General features: G+C 41.4%; 1 protein-coding gene across 3 annotated transcripts; it reads left to right on the forward strand.

The window, feature by feature from the left end:
- Positions 1 to 8317: 8317 nt before the first annotated feature.
- On the forward strand, positions 8318 to 23992 carry cabp1b (calcium binding protein 1b). 3 transcript variants are annotated; one of them, XM_071465189.1, is made up of 8 exons: positions 15888 to 16699; positions 19398 to 19565; positions 20564 to 20594; positions 20701 to 20844; positions 21033 to 21142; positions 21468 to 21542; positions 21699 to 21771; positions 22392 to 23992. In XM_071465189.1, exons 1-8 carry the CDS (start codon positions 16658 to 16660, stop codon positions 22415 to 22417), a joined length of 669 nt encoding a protein of 222 aa, XP_071321290.1. In that variant the 5' UTR covers positions 15888 to 16657; the 3' UTR covers positions 22418 to 23992. The 3 variants fall into 3 exon arrangements, with proteins under 3 accessions (XP_071321288.1, XP_071321289.1, XP_071321290.1); XM_071465187.1 differs by lacking the exons at positions 15888 to 16699; positions 19398 to 19565 and adding an exon at positions 8318 to 9098; XM_071465188.1 differs by having other exon boundaries at positions 15880 to 19565.
- Positions 23993 to 26108: the final 2116 nt, after the last annotated feature.

Genomic DNA, 26108 nt, shown 5'->3' on the forward strand with positions numbered 1-26108 from the left:
AAAATAGCATAAAAGTGTACTCATATATGACATGTCATAGAAAAATGTTCAAATGTTGCTGTTGTATAACTAATGTGTCACAGGGAAGTCAGCAAATTTAAAGTACTAAAGTCAAGCTGGTGATGTATGAGGGCGTGACTCATGGGAGGTGATGAAGTCGTGACCTCACCTGTACTGAGCTGATCGTCCAATCTACTGACAGTCTGCTGACCAAAGCAAGATTGCTTTGTGTTCTTTGGTGTTTTTGATGTTGCAACACACAAGCTCAAATCTCCAGATTCTCCAGATAGCCAGTCTACCCTTAAGCTGTGAAAGTGGCACAAGCCTAGACTGGGAAACATGGCTCTCATGAGGATCTATTTCCAAACTTAACTCATTTTACCTCAGCTGGAGGATGACCCAGTAGAAGAGAATCAACACAAAGAAAAGAAACCACAAAGCTCCACCCAAACATCTTAGTTTCAGCCCTGCAGATAGACGCAGCAGTCAGCAACAAGACTGGGCACGTGGGCTGGTAGATTACCAGGTCTGCAAGCCAGAAAGGAGGAAGGTAAATTTGATAACCATGAGCTAATTGCACATGATCACAGATAGATAGCCTGTGGGGGGTCAAAGCCTTGTCATTTATTTGAATTACCTGGTGCAGGTGGTATCAATGCTGCTGTATCCAACTATTTGTGTTATTGTTTGTGCTGGAAGTCTCTTTCCACATCATGCAAGCATTTATACTTTCTGAAGGTATGTGAGGGTCAAAAGACACCACATCTGTGAGATCAGGTTATATATTTTTTTTTTTTTTTTTGGCCCTAATCTCCTAATCTCTTTTTTTGCTCTTAATAGTCTTATGACCCCTGTTGAGCTGCAACTACTGTCACCACTTGGCTCTAGGGTCATGACAGAGGAAATGCTCACAGATGTACTGGGAAATCAAACAAAACACTAATACAATCACAATTATTTAAGGAAAAATGCAATTACACATACTGACTAAATATATGAAATGGTCATGGTCAATGGTGAATCAGTAGATCTTTGCTGAGAGGATGCATGAATGTGTCGTGCAAATATACTATAAAATGAAGATAGGCGCAGCCAAACCAAACAAAACAAAAGGTGTGGTGGAGTAAGAGAGGGAAAGAATTGGGATGACTGATCTGAAAAGCATTCTGGACGGCGTGGCCAGGAGCATCCAGCTGCTCTAACACAGTCTTCACCTGCCAGGTCCTGAAGGAAGACACAAAACAAGCAGCAGTTCAGGACACAAACATACAGGCCATGGCAGAGGCTAAGGGCCTTCACTCTACAGTACTGATAGTACCCTCAACAACATGTGGTCCGCCTCGACACTCCCTGGTGGCCAAGTGTGGCAGTTGCTGGCCAAGGTGCTGAATGTGCTCTGGCAAAGCTGGCATCGACTGTCACTGTCCAGGGTGCTGACCCTCAGCTGGGGCGGGACCCTGGAGAGCCATACGAGTCCTGTGACATGAGAGTGAGCACTGCCGTTGCAATTTTTTTCCCTTAGATGATTTTATTTCGAGTGGTTTTCCGGTCTAGGGTTTAATATATAGATTTTAAAGCCATTAAAGGGAAATTTGTGATTTTGGTCTATACAAATAAAATGGCCTCAGCTTTGCCTTATGTAGTGCAGATTACACATAGTGTACGTATAGTAATTGACCAGACTACATACAGTGTGTATTTAGCATATCTAATATGTGTCAAATGTGCAGTAAATCAATGATGCATATGTCATTTCAATGCTGAAGGAGAGCACATTTATGATTTAAATGCACTGTGTCCAGTGCTGCCTCCATGGCTAGTTAAAACTTCAACACAAGGGGGAGATGGCGTTATCTATTTTCAGTTGTAAAGCTCTCGGCTCTTGTGATCACTGACGAAACATCATCACCAATATATAGGTTTGGTGGCTTTTTTGGCACCTATAATGTATACCTCATTCAAGACAGAAATTAGCTGAAATTGTTAAATATTAAATATTAAAAGATTTAGAAAAAATGACTCTTTATTTCAGTGGGAGAAGTTCATGTCATTGCCCCACCATTTGTGAACAGCAGGGATATTACAGAGTAACTAATGACCTTTACATGAACAGTAAATTTAAAACCTAGCCAGAAAACACAAGTATGTTAATGTTAATTAATGTTTCATTAGCTTGGTGTCACAACAACATGACCTATTTTTTTTTTTGCTGTCATCACAGGGTGCAAATACCTTCAGCGCTGCAATCATAAAAAGATGTTCAGTAATTTAGTTTCTTTTCAATCAAAGCCAGTGAATCTCAATAAAATTGAAGTCAGTGTGTCATGATTTATGTTGAAAAGCACACAGAGAAGGAACAGGGGCATATTTTGCAGGACACATTCGTTGTGTTCCTATAAATAGTGCATGTTCATTATTCTGCCCTGTGTTATACCAGCACCCCCACTCACCCGTGCCAGCCCATGTTCACTCGAATCGGCCATCCTGCACCTTTACAGCTCTTACTCCACGGGATCATTCAGTCACAGGCAATTTTTTTCACTTTCCGGAGCCTGTAACCTTTTTATTCCTCAGAAGAATTATTCATGATCCCGGAACAGTTACTCATTTTGTGAATTACCATTTATTCACAGGCTGATAGACAGATGAGTGACCAAAAAAATTTTTTTTTTCTCCCTCTGAGGCACAAATAGTTCCAAAATAATTTTCATCTGGATGAATCACCCCTGACGAGGAAAAAAGGATGAAATGTCACAAGGATTACACACGATTGCACACGAGTATGATGCTAGAGTACATTCAAGATAATTTGGATTATGCACCAAGAATGCATCATTACAAAAATATGCACTTCTACCAAGTCATGCAATACTTTTATGCAGCTATTTTCTCAGGATGAGGAGATTCAAACTGCTGATTCATTCCTGAATTCTATATGAAAATTTCATTCAATTTTCATTTTTAATGATGTTCAGGAATCAAGTTAATTCTAAAGTATATGTGTATATAATGTATTTAATGTTTGTGGTTCATAACCTTTTGTGTGTGAACATATTACATCAACATTATCTGTGCTTGTCTTATCAGAAAACACAAGGGTTCGGCCTTGAAAAAACATCATGCATTGAATCATTTTGCTTTTTGTTGTTCATTGGCAAAGATTCACTAGTAAGTTGTTTCAAAGAGAAAGTCACACACTGTGTCTGAAAAACATGAGGCACAGTAACACTGATTGAACTGCCCCAGCCCTCCATTTATGGAGATGAAACCATTATTGGAGTGGGTGGAAATTAAGCAGTTTAAGCTCAAAAGGAATTAACAACTCCCTCGTACAGCTGTGGCTGATTGGAAATAGGCACATGAACACATCACCATGTCCTTTATTCCTGCCCGTCCATACAGTCATTTCAAGAAAATGGACTCTTTGTTTTTGACAGATTGTCAGTCCAGTAAGACCACTGAGCTATCGGTGGTCTGTCAAGTGACAAGTGACTAAAAAGCACTTGAGTTTCAGGTGACAGAGTTGTGTAAAAAGCAAATATAATACAATTGACTGTCTGTGTTACCGTTAATCAATTAAAGTACCTGCTGAGATAAAAGGGTTCAGGGTATTTGGACCAATCTTGGCTTTGAACTTGGCCAGCACTGGGAACATGATTGATGAGGTTTAGAACAGACAAGAATGCAGATTAAGAAAGGCCTAGTTATTGACGGGAAGCTCCCTCACTGCCCTTAGATTCGTCCTCATTTAATTCCCAGCATACAGCAAACTTTCACAATGATTCAGTTTGTTCTCTTGAAATTGAATCAAAAGCTGGCACTCAAACTTGTTGCGGTTTCCTTCCTTGCCACTCACACTGAACCAGATTGTACTGGGTGTAAAACTATGATTGAGACACGGGGGAACCAGATGCGACAGATGTGGGACAGATGTCTTTTGATTGTGACAAAGCACATAAATGCAGACATACAAAATTAATGCCAGTATCCAAGGTTCACCCAGCAATATGTGACACAGAAAACGTATACCCACAGATACACATTTGTTGGTGTCTTTGCATAAATGCACATCCCAGCATGCATTTCACCAGGGCTCTGGAAACCGCAATACAGCCTTAATTAGAGTTATTAATTACATCTGTGCTTTTCCTACTGTGACATGTCTTATTAAAACAAATGTTAAGAACCTGCCTCGCCTTCCATAGTGAATGTATTAGTGTTGTTTTAACAGCTCATACTTTTAAAAACAAAGATTATAAAATGACAATTCAATAATCACTAAAGACAAGAAAGCTGAGAAAACGTATCACGCTGGTACTTCTGTGAAATGAACCCATGCACAGACAGTTGCCTCCTCTTAGCCTCCATTTCCCAAGGAAGTTACAAAGAAAGGAAGAAAGAGCCACAGGAGAGCATGTTAACAGGAAAGCAGAGAGAGGCGTTACACAAACACAGGGCTTTTAAAGCCATAAGGTCAAGTACACCACTTCTTCCAAATTTGTGTATCCACACAGTTAAACACACACATACATACACACACACACACAACCTCTCCGTGAATATCTGTTCATCTACCATTGTGCCTGCACTGATTGTTTCTCTGTAATCAAATTTTTTTTCAAAGTTTTGTGTCTTTTTGGGATGTATTTGGTGCTGAAAATGTGAGGCACAAACTGGGACTAAGCAAACACTGGTTCTGTAATTTATAAAAAGCAACGGCTCTTGCCACTGCTGTTTACCAACTGGGCTACAACTGATGATTATGATAGTGATGACGATGCCTCACTGCTGTACAGGTAATTGATCATTATAATATATCAGTGTGCTGTTTATTGATTTGGGTTTTTTAATACAGTTGTACCATCTGAACTGAAGTAAACATAGAGTCTTTAAGACTTGACAATGTCATCTCTGAAGGCAACAGCAACATTATCAATATATTCATTACACATCAAGAATATGTGGTGTTCTATTATTATAGTTACATTAATGACAGTTTAAGCATCTATTATTGCAAAACATTGTATGACACTAACAGAGATCTGACACTAACATAGAAATTCAAGTTCCAGGATTCAATTTGACTGAAAGTTAAGGTTATGAGAGACTGACTAACTTTGTATTTAAATATTTGATTATTAAATGAGTGACGTGCTGTTGTTCAGTGGGGTATTCACTTCATCATCATATCAGTCTTTCATCTGCACTTGAAACTTGAACCTTTTGCCAAAGTCCATTAGTTCCATGTTCCAAATTCATTAGACGAGTGGGCAAAATGTTTTGATGACTCAGACGAGGGAGCTCTTTCTTCACCTTGTAGCCCCCCCCAGCTGCCACGTGGTTAATTATTCACCCCACTGATTAAACTTTCAGAAGTGGCAAACTGTGCCAGGGGAGAGGGTTAAGAGGGATGCAAGATGTGCTCAGACAGCTCAGCGGTCAGGGAGAGGGAAGGGTTGTCCCATGTCACTGTAAAAACCACAGCACAGGGAGAATAAGTCAGCTTTGTTTGCATTTCTATGAGCGCTGCTATGAACTATGGAAATGATGACAATGGTGCAAAAATGAACAAGTGATTCAATTATATTTGTCAAAGAACATATGATATCCTCTCTTTTAATTTTCCCTTCCCTTCCCTAAGGTTTCTCTTGTATCTTCATGTTCTGTTCATCAAGAATGTTGCAGTTCAGACAGTTAGGGGCCCCTCCCTCAGCTGGGGCCAAGATTTATGGCACTTCTCTGACAACTATGGCACTACAGTGTGGAATCACACTCATCCTCAAAATCTGATTTTCATAATCTATTAATACAAAAATATTGTAAGACTTTTATCGACCTGAAATAGAAGTTGAGAAATCAATCTCAGCTCAAGCTCCACTTACTCGCTTATTCTGGGGCCTTGAAGACCATGTGATTTAGCTGAAAGCTCCAGGGAATGTTTAAGTGGAATTTGAGGCTGGATTATTTTGTGAAAAGATAGTTGTTATTATTAATCCAGGACGTCAACCATGTGCCGAAGCACCCCAGTAGTTCAGCTGTGTGTTGCCACAGAGCAGCAGCTGTGTGCTTTGCAGCACTTGCCATGAAAGTTGGTTTGATCATCTGACCCTGCAGAGAGTTGGAGTGGGTGACGTCGGGATGGGAGGGGTTTGGGGGAATAAATGCAAAAATAGAAAGTGACATGGCCCCAAAAAACATACTTTTATTTTTGGTTAGCTTTTAAAGCAATGGAATGTCAATGTCACATTTTATTTTTTTCTTATTTTTTTTTATTCCCCCTGATGTTATTCATGTTTTTTTTTTAAAGTTGCCTATGTGTTTATTTTTGTTTATTTAGGCACACTACATATCCTTTTGTTTTTTTCCTCTCTTTCTGTCTCTGCGGACATTAAATGGGCCATATTGCACCCTGAGGCCTGTATGTCCCCCTGCTGCAGCCCAACGTCTACAGAAGGGGAGAGAGCGAGAAAGAGAGAGAGGGGCATACAGAAAGCAACATATAAAGAGAGTCCTACATATTTAAATTTAGTTAATAAACAAAATTCACACCTCTCACAGGAATGATATCTTCCTAAAAAAAAAAAAAAAAAAACAGTGGTTACGATCAAAACATCAGAATTTGTACAGATGATCATAAAAAGGAGAGTTTGTGGATATGGATGGTGAAGCTAGGTGTGAAAATAACAGGGTTACAACCTGATAAAGACAGTGCAGAGTAACAGTGGCTCAGCATTGGTGACACTTGCCAGCACTTGATGAGATGCACAAAGGATAAAAAAGGTAGCAGAGGAGTTAAAGCAGGCTGATATTGAAGGGGGGGATGGGAGCGATGGAGTGAAGATACTTTGCCTCTCCCTGGAGCAGAGGAGACAGAGACACAGATGTCAGAGAACAAAAATTCCCCAGAGAGACGAGGGCAAAATCTGCTCATTTCTCATCTTTGCGCTGTGAAACACAGTTCGTGAGGGTTTGAGTGTCTAATTGGCTTTGCATATTAACATCATTACATACTTTTTGCCCTGCATCCCTGGACATCTGCTGTGAGAATTATGACCCTGGGTGTGCAGATGGGATGAGACTGAGAGATTGTCACGCTTTTACTTTCAGTGTTTTTCCTTTTGGACTTCCCTGTTGTTATTTTTTAGACCACAGTCAAATATTCCATTAAGTCTGCCTTGGTACCCAATAATTACACCCAAATTATGCAACCATGTTGTTTGTTTGCTGTTGTATATATAGGCAAAGGTTGGAAAGCTAACTGGGTGTAAATTTGATTTATTTACACCAGTTCAAATCAATTACATAAAAACAATGTGAAATTAATGTTGCACATAGAGGGAAAAGGGCCAAAAGTGTCTTACATAAAAGTCACATCTATTTTATTTTTAATTGACCTCTTGTAGGGAGGTCTTTGTGAAGATGAAGATCAGATGACTCTCTGGTTGACAGACAGTGACTCTGGGAATTACTTTGAATGTGAGACATGAAGTGATGTGAAGAATTGTTGGAAGATTTTTTTTCTTGATTGAAGTAATTCGGTAACATGTCCACATAATCTTTCATCTTATTTGAGTTCTGGTGATTTTCTATTCTAATATCGCTCTGTTTTGAATGTCTCATTTGTTTTTCCCAGTGCTGACTAATGAATAAATGGTGCCTTGGTGTTAATTTCCAAAAGGTTATGTTACTATTCATAGCTCCAAAGACCTACTAACTACTGCAGTGTGTAAAATTCACTTTGCCATCGCTTTTGTGTAATCCTTCTAAATTTGTGCTCTTTTCATTTATTTGGTTTATGAGTCTATTTTGCAGTGGTCCAGTGTCTTTAAAGTGTATTTACCCTGGGAAAAAATGCAGTTACACAATCTGACAGACCACTGTCCACTGGCATTGATGTCACATCAGCCACTTGTTGAGTTTTGACTGAATATGCGGATCCACATATCTCTAAATGTCCAGCAGATAAAGTGGTCTCAGACTTTTGAAAGATATATGGAGACATTTCCTCAGACACTAACGGTGATTCAGTCTGGGGAATAATGCACATCAAACGGCTCATTGTGACAGAAATGATCCGTGGTGACGTGGGTTTTAATGAACAACACAGTGCTGTCATCCAAACTTAGCTGAGCCCCCTGCGAGGCGTCAGACTGACCGGCTGGCTGCCAGACCGTCAGGCTCAACTTCACATCTCAGGTGGCTGCTGCTCCAACTTCGTCTTCGCGGACTGTGCAGTGATGGTGGTCGAGTGTGTGGATGTGGATTAGAGAGAGGGGGGGAGGTGGGGGGGGGGGGGTTGCAACTGGCAACTGGCTGATGCTGAGCACCTGCAAGTGGCGGAGGACAGCCTTCTTTCCCTTTACTCGACCTCCAGCCTCCAGCAGATTTCACTCCGCCTGTCAAGCGAGAGGAAGCCAACGATGAGCTCCTCTCTCCCAAAAAGCGAGTCGACCACTTCTCTGCTCAGATCATCGGGGCTCAACCGCAGGTCTGCGCACTCGGATCACGGTCCGCACGGTCACCGGAGCCACCGCTCTCACTGCCATCCCACCGGGGCCGGAGGCAGCGATGATGCAGGCTGCTGGACGGAGGACTGCGAGCCGAGTGCGCGGAGACCTCTCTGCCAACCAAGACACACAGACGCCCGAAATTTAGGTGATCACCACCGGGTGCAGAGAAGCCATTCTCACCGGCACGCCAGCCTGCTGGATGACGGTGACGCTCAGGAGGATGTGAGACACAGGACGAGCCGGCATCAGCAAGAGCGCAGCAGGTCCTCCAGGTCCAAGCACTCCCATCACCACCACGACTCCCTGCGAGGTGAGCCGCCTCCTGCTGCGCATCACCAGGGCGGCTCCCGGCAGGACAGGAGGACCTCTCCAACTCCGTCTCACCCACAACAAGAGGACGACGCGGCTTTCTTTTTCGAGCCCAGGGAGAGAGTCATCACCGGGTCGTCCTCCAGCCTCAGCTCTGACCCGCCTGCGACCAGTGCACCTGTCCAGCCCGCATCCAGCCGCACATCCAAAAGACGTGGCGCCGCCTCTTCCGAATATGACTCTAGTCTTCATCCCATAGTGAAGTCAGTCTTTGGGCAGGTAAGGGACATGAGGAGGAAATTAAAACTTCTGGAGACGCACTAAAAGTAGATTCAAAGCACATCACATCATCAACACGTCAAACTTTATTATATAGTTGTCTGTCTTTTTTCACTAAATTCACATTTGAGTTAGTCTTTATTTTCCACCTTCAAATGCAGCAAAAAAGTCCACTTACAATCATCATATTGCTAAAAGCTCACTAATCACTGTTAAATGCGTGGGTGTAAGATTTCAAGCTGTAATGTAAATAAATCATCAGCAGCAGCATCATGAATCATGAGCACAATTTTACGCTGATCAACAGCCATTTAAGCTTTTTTTTAAAAGTCTTTTTGTCCTAGAAATATAACATTGACATGTTTTTTATTATACGGTGAGGAAAAATGTTAGAAATATAACTGTTGAAAATGAAACAGGTTCAAGTACAATTGTACCAGCATTGCCTTAAAGCAAATGCAGACATCAATATGTTTCAGTTCAGTCACCTTTATTTCATATGCACAGTGTCAGTGGGCGTTAGAGCCTCATCAGCAATCATCCCCAACCCAGTTTCTCTGTAAGAAGACAAGAAAAGACAAGAACAAATGTGGGAAATTTGGGGGTGGGTAATCAAAGAGCGCATAGACAGCTGGGGCTGCAATTCGAGCCATAGGTGGGGAAAAACCAAAAAAAAGGGGGAGATGATTAATAGTCCATCAATGAGTGTATAAATCCAGTTTCAGTATAACAGAATAAAAATAATCCGGTCCAATATTTAATTTTCACACGAATCCCAGTATAAGACAGACCAGGTGAGACCAGGTGTGGTGGTGTTAGTACTGCCAGTGTTAGTTTCACAGAAGCAGAAGTGAATGATCATCAGTGGGGGGGGGGGGGGGGGGGGGGGGGGGGGGGGGTTCACAGGTGAGATGCACATGAACATCTGAAGCCACACATGCCTTGGACCTCCACTCACCCCAGCAGAGCAGATTAAAAATGGATGCATGTTTTCAGTCCAAATCTGGCTTCTGTGTGTATCTGGTGTCCCATCACTTTTATGACAGGGAGAGGGGGCGGGGGTGGTGGGGGGGTCACAGCCTGTCATGCATCCCAATATGAATGCAGTCGCTTTCATTGTGAGTGTCACCTGAACAACAGCAGGGGGATCAACTTTCTCGCTGTGTGGAAAACTTTTGAGAGCTTGTCATTCACACACACACACACACACACACACACACACACACACACAGACACACAGGTAAGTGAACCATTGTATCGACACACATTGAGGGGAGAGGCTCTGATAAAACAGAACTGCTATTCACCTCAAAAACTTCTGCAGACACTGTGATGAGTGAGGGTTAGTGGCAAATAAAGCGTGTCATCTCCTCTTCCCTGCATCACCTGTTCACCTACTAACACATCAGTTTTTGCAGAAGGCGCCACATTTCCCCCGTTACTCAAACAGGTCATGTAGCTGTACAGTAGCCCGTCTTTTTTCTTGTTTCATTGAAATCCTTCTTTCTGTGTGGATGATAAAAAGCTCAAGAGGAGACAATTACCTCCCTGTGCACTAATGTGTTCCAGAAATAACTCTTCTCAATCCAGGCCAGAGCTTCAATCAGTCTTAAGGGGTTCCAGTGAGTCAAAATCCATGCAGCGGTGTGCTATATAAAGTCTCCAGAGCTGCTGACGTGTGCAGATAGTTTTGTTTCCATTAAATCTATGAATGATCTGGTGAACAATTCTGATAATTTCCACCGGAAATTCCTGGATTTTTCAGGGAACAGTGAGCCCAGTGTGTTGTGTTATTGCATATTTGAATAGCTGTGCTGGCTGCTGCATCTTACGGCAAAAGGAATGGGAACTATGAATGAAATAAATAACAGGGTTGTTCATCAAAAGTTTACAACTGAGCGAATGTGATTCCGTATTTTGTTCTATGCTTCATCAAGTTTTCAAAGCGCAGCAAGTTTCTGTGAAGTTAGGTCATATCAGACACAGCTGTCAACAGCCAAAATGAATTTGTGAGTGGACCAGAGTAAGTCGCGCACATCAAGTGTTTGTGTGAAAGAGGGAGCCAGAGAGAGAGAGAGAGAGAATGAATGATGCAGCTGTGAGAATGAAAAGAGAGAAAATGATAGAGGAGCGAATGAAAGAGAGACGGCTTGTGCATGCAGGTTTTTGCACCTGCTCAGCATCTTACCCGAAGCTGTTTCATTTTAGTGACCATGCAGTCTCACTCATATGCCTTTAACACTCCTTGAATATATGTGACAGCACAGTGCGGAACGCAGGGTGAGATCTCACACACTACAAACTGGTTTTGTATTTTTCTTACGTAACATCAAGATCTGCATACAATCCCAACAGAACTCATTCGTTGCCAGTGGAAGAAGCTAAAAATAGCCCATCAAGACCTGATTATGAGAGACTGGAGGAGGGCAGAGTGTTTTTTTTTTTTTGGTTTTTTTTTGTCTTGGTAAAAAAAACATTCAAATCTTTTTGGCAAACAAGCTACCTGACAGAGCATGTTTGAGAAATAAAAGAGTTCCTTTGCAGCATAAAGAGACATGTTTTCTCCAAACTCGCAGTTTATAATCCACGCTTTCATATTCATAAGATGAATCATGGTTACCAAAAAGGCTAGCGTGGGGGTTAGAATAAGGACAAATGTGTTTTTGCAGCTCAGTGGTTATAGATAGGTTGTGATACAATGATTCATTTTCATGTGAAATTTTAAATCTTTACAGCAGGCATAGTTAACAGATCTATGATTATTTCTGCGCATTCATATCTTTTGAACTATCCAGGTTACAGCAGACACCTTGATCAAGGACAAAGACTGAGCAGCTCTTTTGTCCCAGTAGAAATTTTGTTTCTATTTCGAGAGATTCTCAACAAGTTTTGTGACCTTCACTGCCCTTGTTCTACAAACCCTCGCAGGAAATCAGATCTGTTATTGGCTGTTGAGACATTATCACGAAGGAGATGGCAATTTTCCGTTCAAATTAAGTGTAGATAAAAAGATATGTGTATTAACCAGCAGAGGGAGCAAGTACAGTTCGTACTAATAGGTGTGAACTCACGGTGTGTGTGTGTGTGTGTGTGAGTGAGAGAGGGAGAGATTAACGGTCCTCTGTGTGTCACATCAGTGAGCCAGGAAAAGTGAAAGGGCAAGGAAGGACAGTGAAGGAAGCGGGGCAATCGGATAAATCAGGGGGAGGACAAAGAATAAAATAGGAAGAGAGCTACTTTGCTGGAAGACCAGATGATTGTTATATAATGAAAACACTCATCACCTCTCACTTCCCCGCTCCCACATGACAGCTCTGAAGACAATGTGAGGAAAGGTGTTAAAACGCAGATTAGCCCCTCACTTCCTCGGCTGGTTTTCCTGCCACTCATCTCGCACTCGCCCAGCCGCTGATGTTTCCTGTCTGCTGTTCCTTTTCCCTTTTCATTTGCCCTTACAAAAGCTCTCTTCCCTCTTCTTCCTCTCTCGTCTGCGGGGGTCACACTGACCTTGATGACATCTGAGAGGGGGGTGGAAAGACGGAAGAGTCGTGCAAAAAAAAAAAAAAAAAAGGGAAAAAGACAGAAAAATGAGCAAAATGTGGAGAAAGATTTGGGTGGAAACGAGAGGAAAAAGAGAGCAGCATCATCATATTCACCACAGCATATGCCTCCAGTATGTCTGGAGTATCACGGGCTATTTTTAGGCACAGATGGATATTTTTATATCTGTGCTGGCAAAGGAGGAGGTAGAAAATTGACTCTTTGGTTAAATCCCTTTTTGAGATGAGGATTAGGCAGTGAAATGTAAGAGCCTGCGAGCACAACTGCACAGGCTGCAATGTTAAGTATATGTGTGCGCGTGATGATGCTAAATATTTATGGAGAGCTGAGGCTGGAAGGGAAACTCAGTGAGAGACACTGTGAGACAGAGGATGAGGGACACATGAGTCAGAGGAAAAACAACAGAGGTTTAATTGGCTGAAATGAGACATGTCAATATTTTCCTCCTGCTGACGCACCAGACCTTTGACAGCTGTTTGTGCATGTGGTGCTATCTGAAATAATACCAGAATATCCAGCACAAAAGTTAAAGATTTTATAGCTGTTCAGATTTGAATGACTTAATCAACCGTAGGATTAAACTGTGACGTCTCGGCCCAAGCACAGGAAGATGACGCAAGTGTGCATTGTATGTTGTTTTTTCTTCACCGCCTAGACGTCCTCTGATGACGACAAAAATGTACGCACAAAGAAACTCTCATGGTCACTGTATTTATCCCTTTTGTCTTCACAGCCGGATACGCTGAAACTCAGTAGCTTTGGGGAGATGTCTTGTTTGACCATGAAATGATTACTTCTCATTCCACTCTGCAAATAAAAAATAGACATGCGGACCTTAGAAAAGAATAGCTCTTGGGATTAAAATAAGAGAGGTTGATGATGAACGCATGAGAGCTTGTTATTACATCAGTCCCTTCCTTCCCCCTTCTGCATCCTCGCAGCTCGTTTCACACACTTCATGGCAGTGGATGAAACAGGATTATATTTGACCTCAAAATCTTCATTAAAAAGCCGAAGCAGTTATTAATATTTTCCCTTCGAATGGGCTTCATGTCCAGAGCATGTGTATCGATAGATCTTTGCATTGTTTACACAAGGAATATGTCACAAGAATCGTACGCTATCGTCACAAATCATTACAGTAGCTTCACCTTACGAGTGAGAGAAATATGATGCCCCCCCCCCCCCCCCCCCCCAAAAAAAAAAGTCACCTGATATTCAGATAAATTTCCTCCTGAGATGTTGTCAGCATGCGAGCAGTTATGTAAATGTGTAAAGTCAATTGTGGGCATCTAAGTGAGAGAGGTTGTGAGGGAGAAAGGGAAGGATACAGCCAGAGAGAAAGAAAGAGGGAGAGAGAGAGAGAGGGGTGAGATGGATCTCATGCCCGTGCACACTATGGTCTGACATTATGAGAGCTGACGGCTCCTGTGTCTGACGTCTGATGTGTTCTGAAGTTCACAATGAGCCTCCGGTGAGAGGCTGGATGAATCATCCGCAGAACAACACAGAGGAGCCGCAGAGATATTGAATGGGAGCAAGATCTGAGACGACTTCGGCGTGAATGTGTTTATTAAAATTGCAGAGAACAGACAAGGTCGAGCAGCAGAGGGAATTGAAGTTACCTCAGGGGCGAGCTGGGCAAAAACCCAACATGTGGGTTTATTCTAGATGTTGTGGTTTGTCATTTTGGACGAAGTACTCAGATCCTTAAAGTCCCCATTTTGCTTATTGTTACTTCACATGGATGTTTCCTCTTCACTGTGTAGAATGGGGTTTGATGACGGAGGGCTATTTTCACATTTATCTGCTGGAGGAGCAAAGTTTCTCTGAGTGTCACCTTCAATCTGAATTTGAGATGTGAAAGTGTGAGCATCATTTGTAACATCTCAACTAGAAACTTTGAAATGAACAATATTTGTGTATTCATGGATGAAGACGAACGATTGTGAGGTGTAAACTTTCTTGTGCAAAAACCACATCAGACACAAATTATGTCTAGATGGGATCTTGTCCTGCATTTAAAATTCTATTTACGTAAAAGTAAACAAGTATTAAAATATTTGCTATGGTGAACGGCTTCTTTAAGAGTTATATTTTGTTATGTATCCAACATACTCAACACATGGAGAGAAATACGATTTAATTTGGACCCAAAGCAAAACGTCAATGCAGCCTTTTTCCGGCCAGTTGTAAGTGACACCGTTACGTTACCTCACACACACGTCTTTCAGCTGCTAGTAGCTGGAGTAAGCGAGAACATTATGAGACTTAAAAGCTTGAATTAAACAGGTTCAAAACAAACTGAGGCAAGTTTGACCTGGACACATGTGTTGACTTTATTTGTTAACTTACAGTCAAACACTAACAAATTTCAAGAGTCGTAAAATGCCCCGGTGACAGCAAATGAACCTGGATGTCACACCTTTCACCTTTTAGACTCAGTCACACATTGAGGTGTCACCTCTCTCATCAGTACAGGAATGTGTTTTGTGCACATAGTTCTGGAGTTTTTAGGACTTAAGTGTCAGTCGCTTACTATAATCTATCTTCTCTGAGGATGCGACGCTGTTGAAATTTGACAGGTGGACCTTTAACACTCTATTGTCACTGACGCATAAATATGGATTCAGCAAGAACCTCTAACTGTAAATTCATACAGTGACGTAAACATATGAAAAATGTGTAACATTCCCCACTGAGGTGTAGTAAAGAATAAAGTAGCATAAAATGGAAATTCTCAAAAAGCACAAGTGCCTCTAATTTGTATTCAAGCACATTACTTGAATAAATGGTTCAGTGGTTTCAGATATGTTCCATATTTAGAGACCTCACTTTTTCTGTTATCATGCTTGACAGTGAATGTCTGTGTGTGTGTGTGTTTGTGTGTGTGTGTGTGTGTGTGTAATAAAGGCTGAAAGGGAGCATTTTTTTGTTTGTGTGTGTGTGAGTGTTTGCATTTGCACGTGCTGGGTTTGCACCCTCGGTGGCTCAGAATCCATTGTCATTTCTTGCACATTTTGGCTTTGATCTGAATCCAAGCCCTTCAAGCTTATCATGACTTTGTAATGCTCCTATGCCTGTGTGTTAGGTGTGTGTTGTGTTTGTGTGTGTGTGTGTATTTGAGAGAGAGAGAAAGACAGAGCCGTATGGATGCTGAGAGTGGGGACAGATACGGGAGAGTAGGGGGAAGAGAAAGCGTGTGTTATATTTTTAGCTCCACAGCCCCACATCCGTGTGTGTTTAATCGAGTGTACGTGTGTGTTTGTATGTGTGTGTGTGTGTGTTTGGATTAGTGTCTCCAGCATCTTGCTCAGGGGAAGGTAATATGCTTGTCCGAACGAGCGTCTTCTGTCACATTCGCATAGATGGTTTAAAACTGTGGAGTGAGCGAGAGTGGGGGAGAGGGTGAGGGAAAAAGCGCAAGAGACAGACAGACGGACAGAGAGAGAGAGAGAGAGAGAGAGAGAGGGGGGGAGAGAGAGGGAGATAGAGAGGGTAGAGGGGAGGGAGGGAGGAAAGACACTGTAGGAGAGAGGATGGAATGAATAAGCAATCTTGCTTTTTCTACTCCTGGCGCTTGCATCTCGCTCTGTTCACATGCATGCTTCTCCCTCGCTTCATCTTTCTGTTCTTCTGATCTGTCCTTTGTTCTTGTTTACATATTTCCTCATTTGTCTCTGTGTCCCTCCCCTTGTACTTCCCAGTGTCCTTGCCTCTAGGTACCTTCCTGCACACTCCTTTGTCCTCTCCCTCCTCACCTCTGTCTACCTCCTAAGATATCTCTGCTCCGCTCCCTGCTTTTTTCTCCAGATGTCCTCTTATATTAGTCAGTGACCCACTGAACCCTCTTTCCCTTTCTAATCACTCCTATTCCCATGCATGCCCGGAAACATATGCAAACACACATGCATACACGTGCACTTACACACAGGCACACTAACACAGACACAGTTAGAGAGAAAACATAAAACAAGACGGATTTTTTTTTTCTTGCAATGGGCAACTCTGTAAAGTCGCTTAAAATTTTCACCAAGAAGGTAAGGTCCGCTCTGAGGTTTTTCACTTGGCTGTGGTCTCCTTGAATCCCCCTGCATGTTTGTCTCATGGTGAGTCCCCAACCTGACTGAAGGCTATTTGACTGGACCTGTACTGACTGACCACTGTGGACTATCTGACCGGGTTTTCACCACCAGACTGTGTTTTGTGTTGCTGGAGTCCAAGGTAACAGTAGGACAAATGAAGAATATTTGGATCTTATAGTATATGAATATATGTATGTTAATGCAGGACTTTGTTGACTTCCTTTAAAACTCATTGCACTGCAACGTTAATATGACATTTGCATCCTATTATGTGTGTTTTTGGTTAAAAGTTCTTCTCTGTGCTTATCAGTGCATGGTTTTATTCACCTGGAAACCCATTGCAGCCGCTCAGACAGGTCAGAGGAGCTGGTTGGTGCTGCTTGTGCTTGACCTGCTGGCTGAGGTGAGGTCAGCGAATTTGGATCATGTCAGCAAACTTTAGAGTCAGTCCGATCGCACAGTAATGCCGCCTTACCAGCCAGCGGAAGATGCTACAAGTAGAGGCTGCACCTGCGGGATGTTACCAGTCAGTGGAAATGTCGAAAACAGGTGTTCTGTTTCAGCTGTATCAGGTTCTGTCAGGTCATATGCACCTCTGACTCTGAGTGTTTGCGACGTCGACGTGAATGTGCAGTTGAGGACGAGCATAGGAAAAACATTCAGAACCATTTTTTCAAAAATTCAAGATGACAGACTTCGTTTATACAATACACCCCTTACATCTGCTCTCCTCACTGTATGCTTGAACAAACTCTCTGTAGCAGGCAGACAATCCTGCGAATAGATTTCCCTTCATAGCAGCTGCACATCCTTGAGGAAGCACAATATCATAAGCAACTGTTGATGCCATCTGTGCAAAATGGGTTGGAGTGCTGGAGAAGTTCTTGCTTGACTACAGCCTTTCTCTGACACTGTTCTTTTTTTTTTTTCTTTTTTTTTTTTGGGTTATATAACTGCTAGCGCGTGGCTTCATAGTACTTTTTCTGGCACAATATACCCGCAGACAGCCCTGCTCCATGCATCACTTGGTCAGATTACCCAGTGGGCATCCGCTCCTGCGGTGGGGACTGTAGGAATGCACGCACTGGCATTAGGACTGGCATGGCAACAGATGGAGTGTGAAGGTCATTTGTAGAGCATATATTATAGTGTGTATATGCATGTAGTATATGTATGCATATTCATTTTTCATGCTGTATGCATGCAGATGTCTCAGTGTACTGTAATAACCATCTGAAGATGGGTACTAGCTCATGTCTGAGAGATTTAAAGCAGCAGCAAAAATAATGGTCCCTTGGTAATTCGCTGTGACAGTGAGTCTACTTCACTTGCTTGTAGCTGGGATGGATGTTACATCGTGGTAATTGAAGACCTGACCAGCGAGAAGAGATGTTTCTAATTTAAACTCCGTATATCTGCTTGGCAAAAAATGTGCTGTAGTAATCTCAGAGCATGAAAACAGAATCCATTTTCTAGTTGTCTCTTGTGTGGCAGTGTTTAGCAGTGCTCTGCATTTAGCCTCAGATTAGGCTGCTGCTCTCTAATTCAGATATTAGTCAGAACAGTGGTTGGACCTTATTTAACTTTAGAGGAAGCTTTTTTTGTCCTCTGGCAGGCAGTGATTGCCTGTTTTTAATTAACCTGTAGCTCTCTCTGTAATTGGGATGACTGTTGTGAGAACAATGTTTGCCCCCTGGTTGATTGGCTAATTGGTGATTATAATTTAATGGCTGAATAAACTTTTGCCTTTTCTTCTGAACAACACAATTATTTTGTACTGTGCACAAAAAAAACCTTGTCACTCTTGGAAAAATTCAAGTAACTGTCGCCATGTCTCTTGTATTTGATTGTAAAATAAATGTGTTATCAATCTTTTAAACTCCATAATAGCACCAGACACTGTGCTAGTACTACTACTGCTAACAGGTTCAGACTGTATCATTAGTGGGAATCACAACGTTGCCAGTTAAAAACATATGTACTCATGTGGATTCTGTAGTTTCTTACCCCTGACAAACTGGCTGTTAAAGGGTCAAACTTGTATGATCATCTGCTTCTGTTTCTTGCCCTGTCTGACAATGCTGTAGTGATGTTGCTGTTTTTCCAGATTTCAGCAATTACCTTGGTGAGTAAATGTTATTGTAGAAGTTAGAAGGAGGGTGAGAAACACAAAAATCTGACCCCATTTTTCAATAAACCACAATAAGCCTTTATGATAAGAAATGTCGAGTGAAGATAATCAGATTAAAGAGCAGTTACTTGAGGCTGCCAGGTGCGTCCTGTGACATGAAAGGGGGCATTGCATTTTTGCTAACCAGTAACCTCCACTGACATTATCTATTACAAACAGTATGGAGGCTTGGTACTGTTGTGCAGGGCTGTGACCAACCGGACAGAGTCATAGATGGCATCAGTTCCTTGTCTCAGGATATATTACACACTCTTTCCTCTGACTGAGGTGCTTTCCTCCATCATGACTGACCTGACTGAACACCTCTGTATGACTGACAGACATGTGTCTGTCACCCCCTCCCTCCCACCTCCATGTTGGCCCCTTGTTCGCTCCATGCTACCACAATCTGAGTCACGGTCTCTACCCCTGTCTCTGCCCCTGCTCTCATATCTGGCCCCCCTGCCCCGGATGCTGCTCCAGGACCAGAAGAAGAACTACAAAGCAGTGCAGTCCTGTGAGGAGGGGGGCTCTGGGGGGGCCTATCTTGAGCCGCTAGTGGCCCTGGCCCAGAACGGAGCCAACATGCACAACGTACTGGGGCCTGCATGCATCTTTCTACGCAAGGGCTTCGCTGAGAGCCGGCAGGCTGTACGTAAGTCCAGAAAATATCATGTGCATGCATGCTGAGCGAGATTAGCGCACAATACAGTGCGCACACAATAAGTGAAACTCATTGTGAATGTGTATAGTAATCACATCTTACTGTAATGTCAGCACCTAGTGGCTGTAAAGAAGCGTGGTGGAACAGATGAGATGGTATTTTGACTATATGACAACTTTATATCTATAGTATGGAGTTCTGCTGCTGACTGCAAGGGTGTGTGCAAGTGTATGTGTGTGTGTGTGTGTGTGTGTCTATACATATGCATTAGGCTGCATTACTCATAAACATGGTGGAGATTTGTAGCAGGATGAAGGGTTTATTAAATCAGGGTTATGGCGATGGCAGAGATGCTCCTCACCTGGTGATTATTTCTCTTTGTCTATTTCCAGCAGTGACAACATGCAGTCTTGTTATCACAGAAAACAGGCATGTTGTAGACGACTGATGTTTTACTTACTGTTCTCAAGACAGGCTCTCTGGTTGTTCTTCATCGGTGCAGTGGTTGAGACTGAGTCATTTTAGTTCAGTGGACTGGCAAACAAAATAGCTATTGTGTACTTTGCATTTCTGAAAGTGTGGATATGCAGAGACAATGAAAAGACGCAAACAGTGTTCCTATGAAAAAAAAACAAACACCTGTGCTACGGATAAAGTAAATGTTTCAGATTCATTTCTACTATAAAAAAATGCTACAATTACTTTTGTACCAGTACCTACATATGTGTTATTTTTTGCCTGGGTGTCACAGAGTGCCAAGAATCTGCATGTTTTCATGCCATTCAAACACTGCAGCAGGTGATCACACTGATAAGCTCTTCCTCTCTGCCCGGAAGAAAACCTGCAGACTCTTGGCACTGTGGCACATGCCTGTAGTTTATTTATTTGTACAGCGTCATGTTGTGTGAGGAATGCTGCATATTGGCATGATTTTAAAAATATCAGCAGTGTTTGGATCCTAACTTTGCACTGTGATTCTTCACAGGACCGAGAGTTGAGGCCAGAGGAAATGGATGGTATGTTATCTTTGACGACAATAAAGAATGCAGAAATAAAAGAGATAAATTCCCAAAGAATTTTAACATCTATCTCATATTCATGCCTAATCTCGCCTGCTCTCAGAGTTGCGAGAGGCTTTTAAGGAGTTCGACAAAGACAAAGATGGGTTTATTGGATGTAAAGACCTGGGGAACTGCATGAGAACTATGGGCTACATGCCAACGGAGATGGAGCTAATAGAACTGAGCCAGCAGATCAACATGAATTGTGAGTAAAACTATGTCTTTGTGTATGTGTGTGCATGTCTATGAATTATTCTCACTTTTACATAGTGCTTAAGCTTGAGCATCACTATTTATCAGACGGAGTACAAATAAAACAAGTTTTGTCCCTTTTTTGTCTTTAAACAAACCCAGAAAGTGAACCCAGCTTTCTCTTTTCCCTCTGTCCAACAGTGGGAGGACATGTTGATTTTGAGGACTTTGTTGAACTCATGGGGCCCAAACTTCTGGCTGAAACTGCAGACATGATTGGGGTGAAAGAGCTAAGGGATGCATTCAAGGAGGTGAGGAAAGTCATGAGGGAAAATTTCCCAGTGGGTTAAGAAGGAGGTGATCAAGGCATATATTGGTCAGTTTACATGACTGACTCAAATACATTCATCATATATGTGTGAGTTTGTCTCAGTCTAAGTCTCAGGTCTAACTTCATGGACTTCATGTCAGATAGCGGTGGCAATAATCTTCTCTCTGTATTTTGGGTAATTTAGCAACAGTGGCTGGTGCAAGTTTAGGGATATATTAAAGAAAAGGAGAAAAGTCTTGGACAGTCTTGGTTTGCATGTTGTGATTCAATTATAATTATTGCTTTTCTTTTTCTCTTGATTTCAGTTCGACACAAATGGCGATGGCCAGATCAGCACAGCAGAACTTAGAGAAGCAATGAAAAAACTTTTAGGACAACAGGTACGGAGCTGCTGGGAGAGCATATCCTCCTCTCTGTATCTCTCCATCAATCGTTGTGTCTCTCTGAATCTTGTCTTTCCTCTCTACTTCTAATTCTTGTCTTGAGTTTGTGCCACAAAAGTTCACACTATGATTCCCCACACTCAACCTCCTCAGGTTGGACACAGAGATCTGGAGGATATCCTACGAGACATAGATCTCAACGGAGATGGACATGTAGACTTTGAAGGTAAAGGATCCTATAATATGCTATTCATAAGGAAGAACACATTTAACCGTTGGCATCTTTCCCCTTCTTCCTCGTCGTCCTGTCTCTCTCTTGAGCATACACACACATATTCACACACATTTCAAATCCCAACATGTGTCTGGCTGATATCCCAATACCATGCTGATAGTGAGGTGAGGGGATGAAGGCAGTAGGTCTGTCTGTCAGATTATCTCCGTACCAAGGGATTATGTCACCTCATAGATTACCCACAGAGAAAAAGATGCACGCAGGCTGTCAGGGATGAAATTATCAGAAAGTGCTGCTGTTCTTAGTAAGGCAACTAACATCAACGTAATCTTACATTTCCTCTGTGTTCTATATGGTGTCCATCGGTCCAGGCAACATTTGATTGAGAAAGATTGAGAAAGAAAGCGTACTTGTGGAGTGTCAGAATACATGCAGATCATGGTTCACTTGGTCTTGATTGACGTGACTTTTATGATCAGATGTGTATATCTTATATATTAAGAAGAAGTTCTGCTCACTGGTGCAGCATCAAATATTATTATAGATTTAAACTAAAGCAGGTCATTGAGCTACTATATGTAAAACACTGTGTCCTTTTCTTTGATCAACAGAATTTGTGCGGATGATGTCTCGATGAGTTTGTCACGGAGAGCCGAGATGTTAAAACTGAACACGGATTCTCTGTTGTTATGGGAGGAATCGGAGAGAGACCAGCACAAGAATACTGAGGGATCTGGAATTTCTGAACTGTCAGTGAGCAAGAGAACAAAAACATATCAACCCTGCCCTGAAACTGCCATGCTGAAGCACAAAGGCTGACCACTACAGCCAGGAGCAACACTGTTGATTATATGCTGCTGCTGTTTCTTAGAGCATTAAAAACCCGACAGCTGCATTTCTGACTTTTACAAAGTATATTTTAAAAAGCATATTTTCCTTTAGTAACAATATTTCTAATGCTGATGTGGTTGTTGACCTGGATGTTTGAGCTATTTTGCTTAAACACTTTACTATTGTTGTTAATAATAGTAGCAATTAATAAAAGATATTTTCAACTACAGCAGTATGCCAGCAAACACCCCACAAATACAACACATTCCTTTATAATGCTGAGAAGCACAAATACAATATTGCAATATGGAAATATTTCATGTGATCCCATCAAAGATGTGTGTTTGTGTTTTGTGCATACTGTTGTTCCTCTCCAACCTAAACTGTAGAGTTATTATCTCCCTTAAGACTATTGTCCAACCCTTGTTAAGGCAAGCCAATATTTGTTTTGTAATTATGTGTAATGTAGCACTGATGCTGTTCTTCTAACATTAATAACATTATGCATATCTTACTGTGATATATATATATATGTAATTTTCAGTGTGCATAAGATGAACAGACTCCTTCAACTGCAACATTTCTTGAGGCCAGGTACAGTGAGTTGCTGTTCTTGACTACTGTAATTGGCCTTTTTAATTATGGTATGTTTTACTAATTCTGAATATTACTCTGCATGAATATTCAGCATACATAAACACTTTTTTGAGTTTGACAGATCATCTACACCTAACCCACAGTGGTAGGTGATCAACAGAGTGTTTAAAATATAGATGAAATATGGATTTTGTTAATGCTTTAATTATTATCAAAGAGCTCTGATTAATGTACTGTCTGTTTGGGGTTTTGTGAGTCTACTGAGTCTACAGGACAGTCCTGAAGTGATTTTCACTTTGGTACAACATTTTCACTTTGAACTTTAATACCTCAAAATCAATCGAACAATCAACCTCATCCATTAACTGCCCCTAGCATAATATCTAATACCAGTTCTTTTTCCCCTCTTACCTTCATTATCAATATTTGTAAAGAAGTATTCGCTTCTTTATGAAAAAAAGCCAAAGAAAGTTTATAAAAAGTATTATTTGAGTCTCAGTGTAGTAAGTGCGGTATGTTTTTAGAAACATGATTCACTGGATTTGATTTTCAAAATGGCTGCTTGAAATGCTCTTTGGTTCCTGGAGCAGCTAAATTATTGGTTGACTGTTCATGAATGGACGTGGGGGTATATGCATGCTCTGAAGTTAAGATTTTCTTCTAAAGGGAAATCTTACTTTGTGATTTTACTTGTCTTAACTGTGTGAAACTATGCATGCCAGAAAACAACTGCAATTTGTAGCAGAACATATAAAAATAAAGGTTTTTATTGGAGAGAATAGTATATGTTTAGATGTTTCTTTTTCTATTAAGACGAACCTGCTTTATGGGGACTCAAAAAAAAGCTGGTCCCCACAATGCTGTGTCTTTCCCTTTGCGTATTTGTTTGTTTGTTTTTTAAGATTAGTGTTAGGGTTATGCCCCAGATACTGTAATTCTCAGTTCTGATTGGGTGACAGGAGTCCATTACTTTGTAGTGTTCAGCAGTATTATGCCATTTGCTTAAAAATATAATTTCTTGTAACTCATTGAAAAAAATAATGACATTTCTTTAGTAATTACTCCACTATTAATTACAGCATTCTTAAATTTCCATTACTCCAGTCCACCTGTCAAAGATGCAGAACGTCCAACAAAACCTTAACACCAACATCCCGCTTCTTCTGTATTTAACTTGTGTAAGGACAAAAAATGAAAGATGTGGTTTAACAACCAGTCAGCCAATGGTTTGGTGGTATTCACTGATCTTGAACTAGCATAGTCAGGGACTGCACACAGCTCTCCGGAAGGTCTCCTCTCAGGGTTAACACCCTCTCTAACTCTGAATCCTGAATATAGACTAACCAGTTGGCAAGCTAGCTAGCTAAGAAGGTAATTAAGACAACTTCAGAACTGTCAGCATTCCCTCCCCTTTGCAGATGCTGAACTAGCTCATTAGTTCTACAACACAGATATCAACACCACTGCAAAATGCATGTTCTACAATATAAAACATAACATGATGACATTAGCAAAACAGCATATTCTGAAACTGACTTGGAAATGGGATCAAGAAAAAGTTTATCCTGCACACAGAAACTTTGAAACCTCTGCTTAAGGAGACCAAAATAAAGTGGACCTTCCTGTGACAGTATTTGGATTGATGAAGAAAATGAAGCTCTTCAAATCAAGCGTTCTGTAGACAAAAGCCAAAAGAAACATTTCAGAGTGGTTTATCAAAATGAATAATTTTTTGAAATGTGGAATGAGTCTCATAACAACAAATTAAGATGAAGACATATACAATTTTGACATTTAAAATTTGTTTAAGTAGTGCATTGGCAAGTCTCCTGTATTATTATAAACACACAGGCCTTTCTCTATTGACCAATTTTTCTCAGCAAGAGCCAACTTGGCTTTTAACTGAAAGAGCACGTGGCAGGCCGTCTTTTTTCTCTCATTAAAACAAAACAACAAATATGTTTCAGTGTTATTAAAAATGTTCATATCATAGAGGATAAAGTGGATAAAGCTTAGAATGTCATAAAAGCAGTGTACTGTACACAATGATGAGAAAAGTAAAATAGTAAGCATTCAGAGAAGACCATCGCATTGTGATCCAGGTTTAAATAAATGAACTGACGACAGAAACATAGAAGTCTTAATCCCCAATACTCACTTTAAGAAGTATGAAGTTATTATATTGGCTTTGTGAGCAGCCTCCTCTGACAATCAAACTGACTCATTTTACGTTTTAAACGCACAGTATGAAACTTCTGCCGTTAGGGGTCTCTCAGTCAAAACAATAGCAAAATAAGACGTTGGGTTATGTCATGAAATAGTGTGGGATCATGGGAGTTGTTGTCTTCACCACCTCTCCCTCTCCAAAATAAACCGTTAAAAGCACTGAAAACTGTTTCACATTTAAAGTCAAGACATCAGGGAAGAGTTGGGAGCTAAAATTGATAATCTAACTGATAACTTATGATGTCAAAAGTTTTTGAGTTTTTGTTTTACCGGCAGCCACAGAGGTGTCCTCCTCTTTAACAAATGGAAAATAGGATTAAAACGGGTAGAAACAGCAAATAAAGCAGTGACAGTGTGGACATGATGTTTTGGAGTAGCTGAAAACTGAGACTCCTTACCTTTGTTTCTTTGATAACTTATGAACCAGATGCTCAGGAGGTTTTTACAGGCACACCATGTAGCCGCTAATCCATCAAGCAGGCAAATCCCAGCCAGGACTCTTTACTGCATGTCATTCCCCTTCTCTCTCTCACTCTTCACTGGTTTTTACCTGCAGCTGATCAGCGGGAGTGTCTTCCTCTCCACGACAAATGGACCAGGGAATTAAAATAAACAACGAATGAAGAAGTTTCACTTTGATACATGGACATCCATGAGTCAATGGGACCTGAGCT

The sequence above is a fragment of the Trachinotus anak genome, unplaced genomic scaffold, assembly GCF_046630095.1.
Source record: "Trachinotus anak isolate AG129_WGS33_773 ecotype Australia unplaced genomic scaffold, CSIRO_AGI_Tana_v1 ptg000028l, whole genome shotgun sequence".
Lineage (NCBI taxonomy): Eukaryota > Metazoa > Chordata > Actinopteri > Carangiformes > Carangidae > Trachinotus > Trachinotus anak.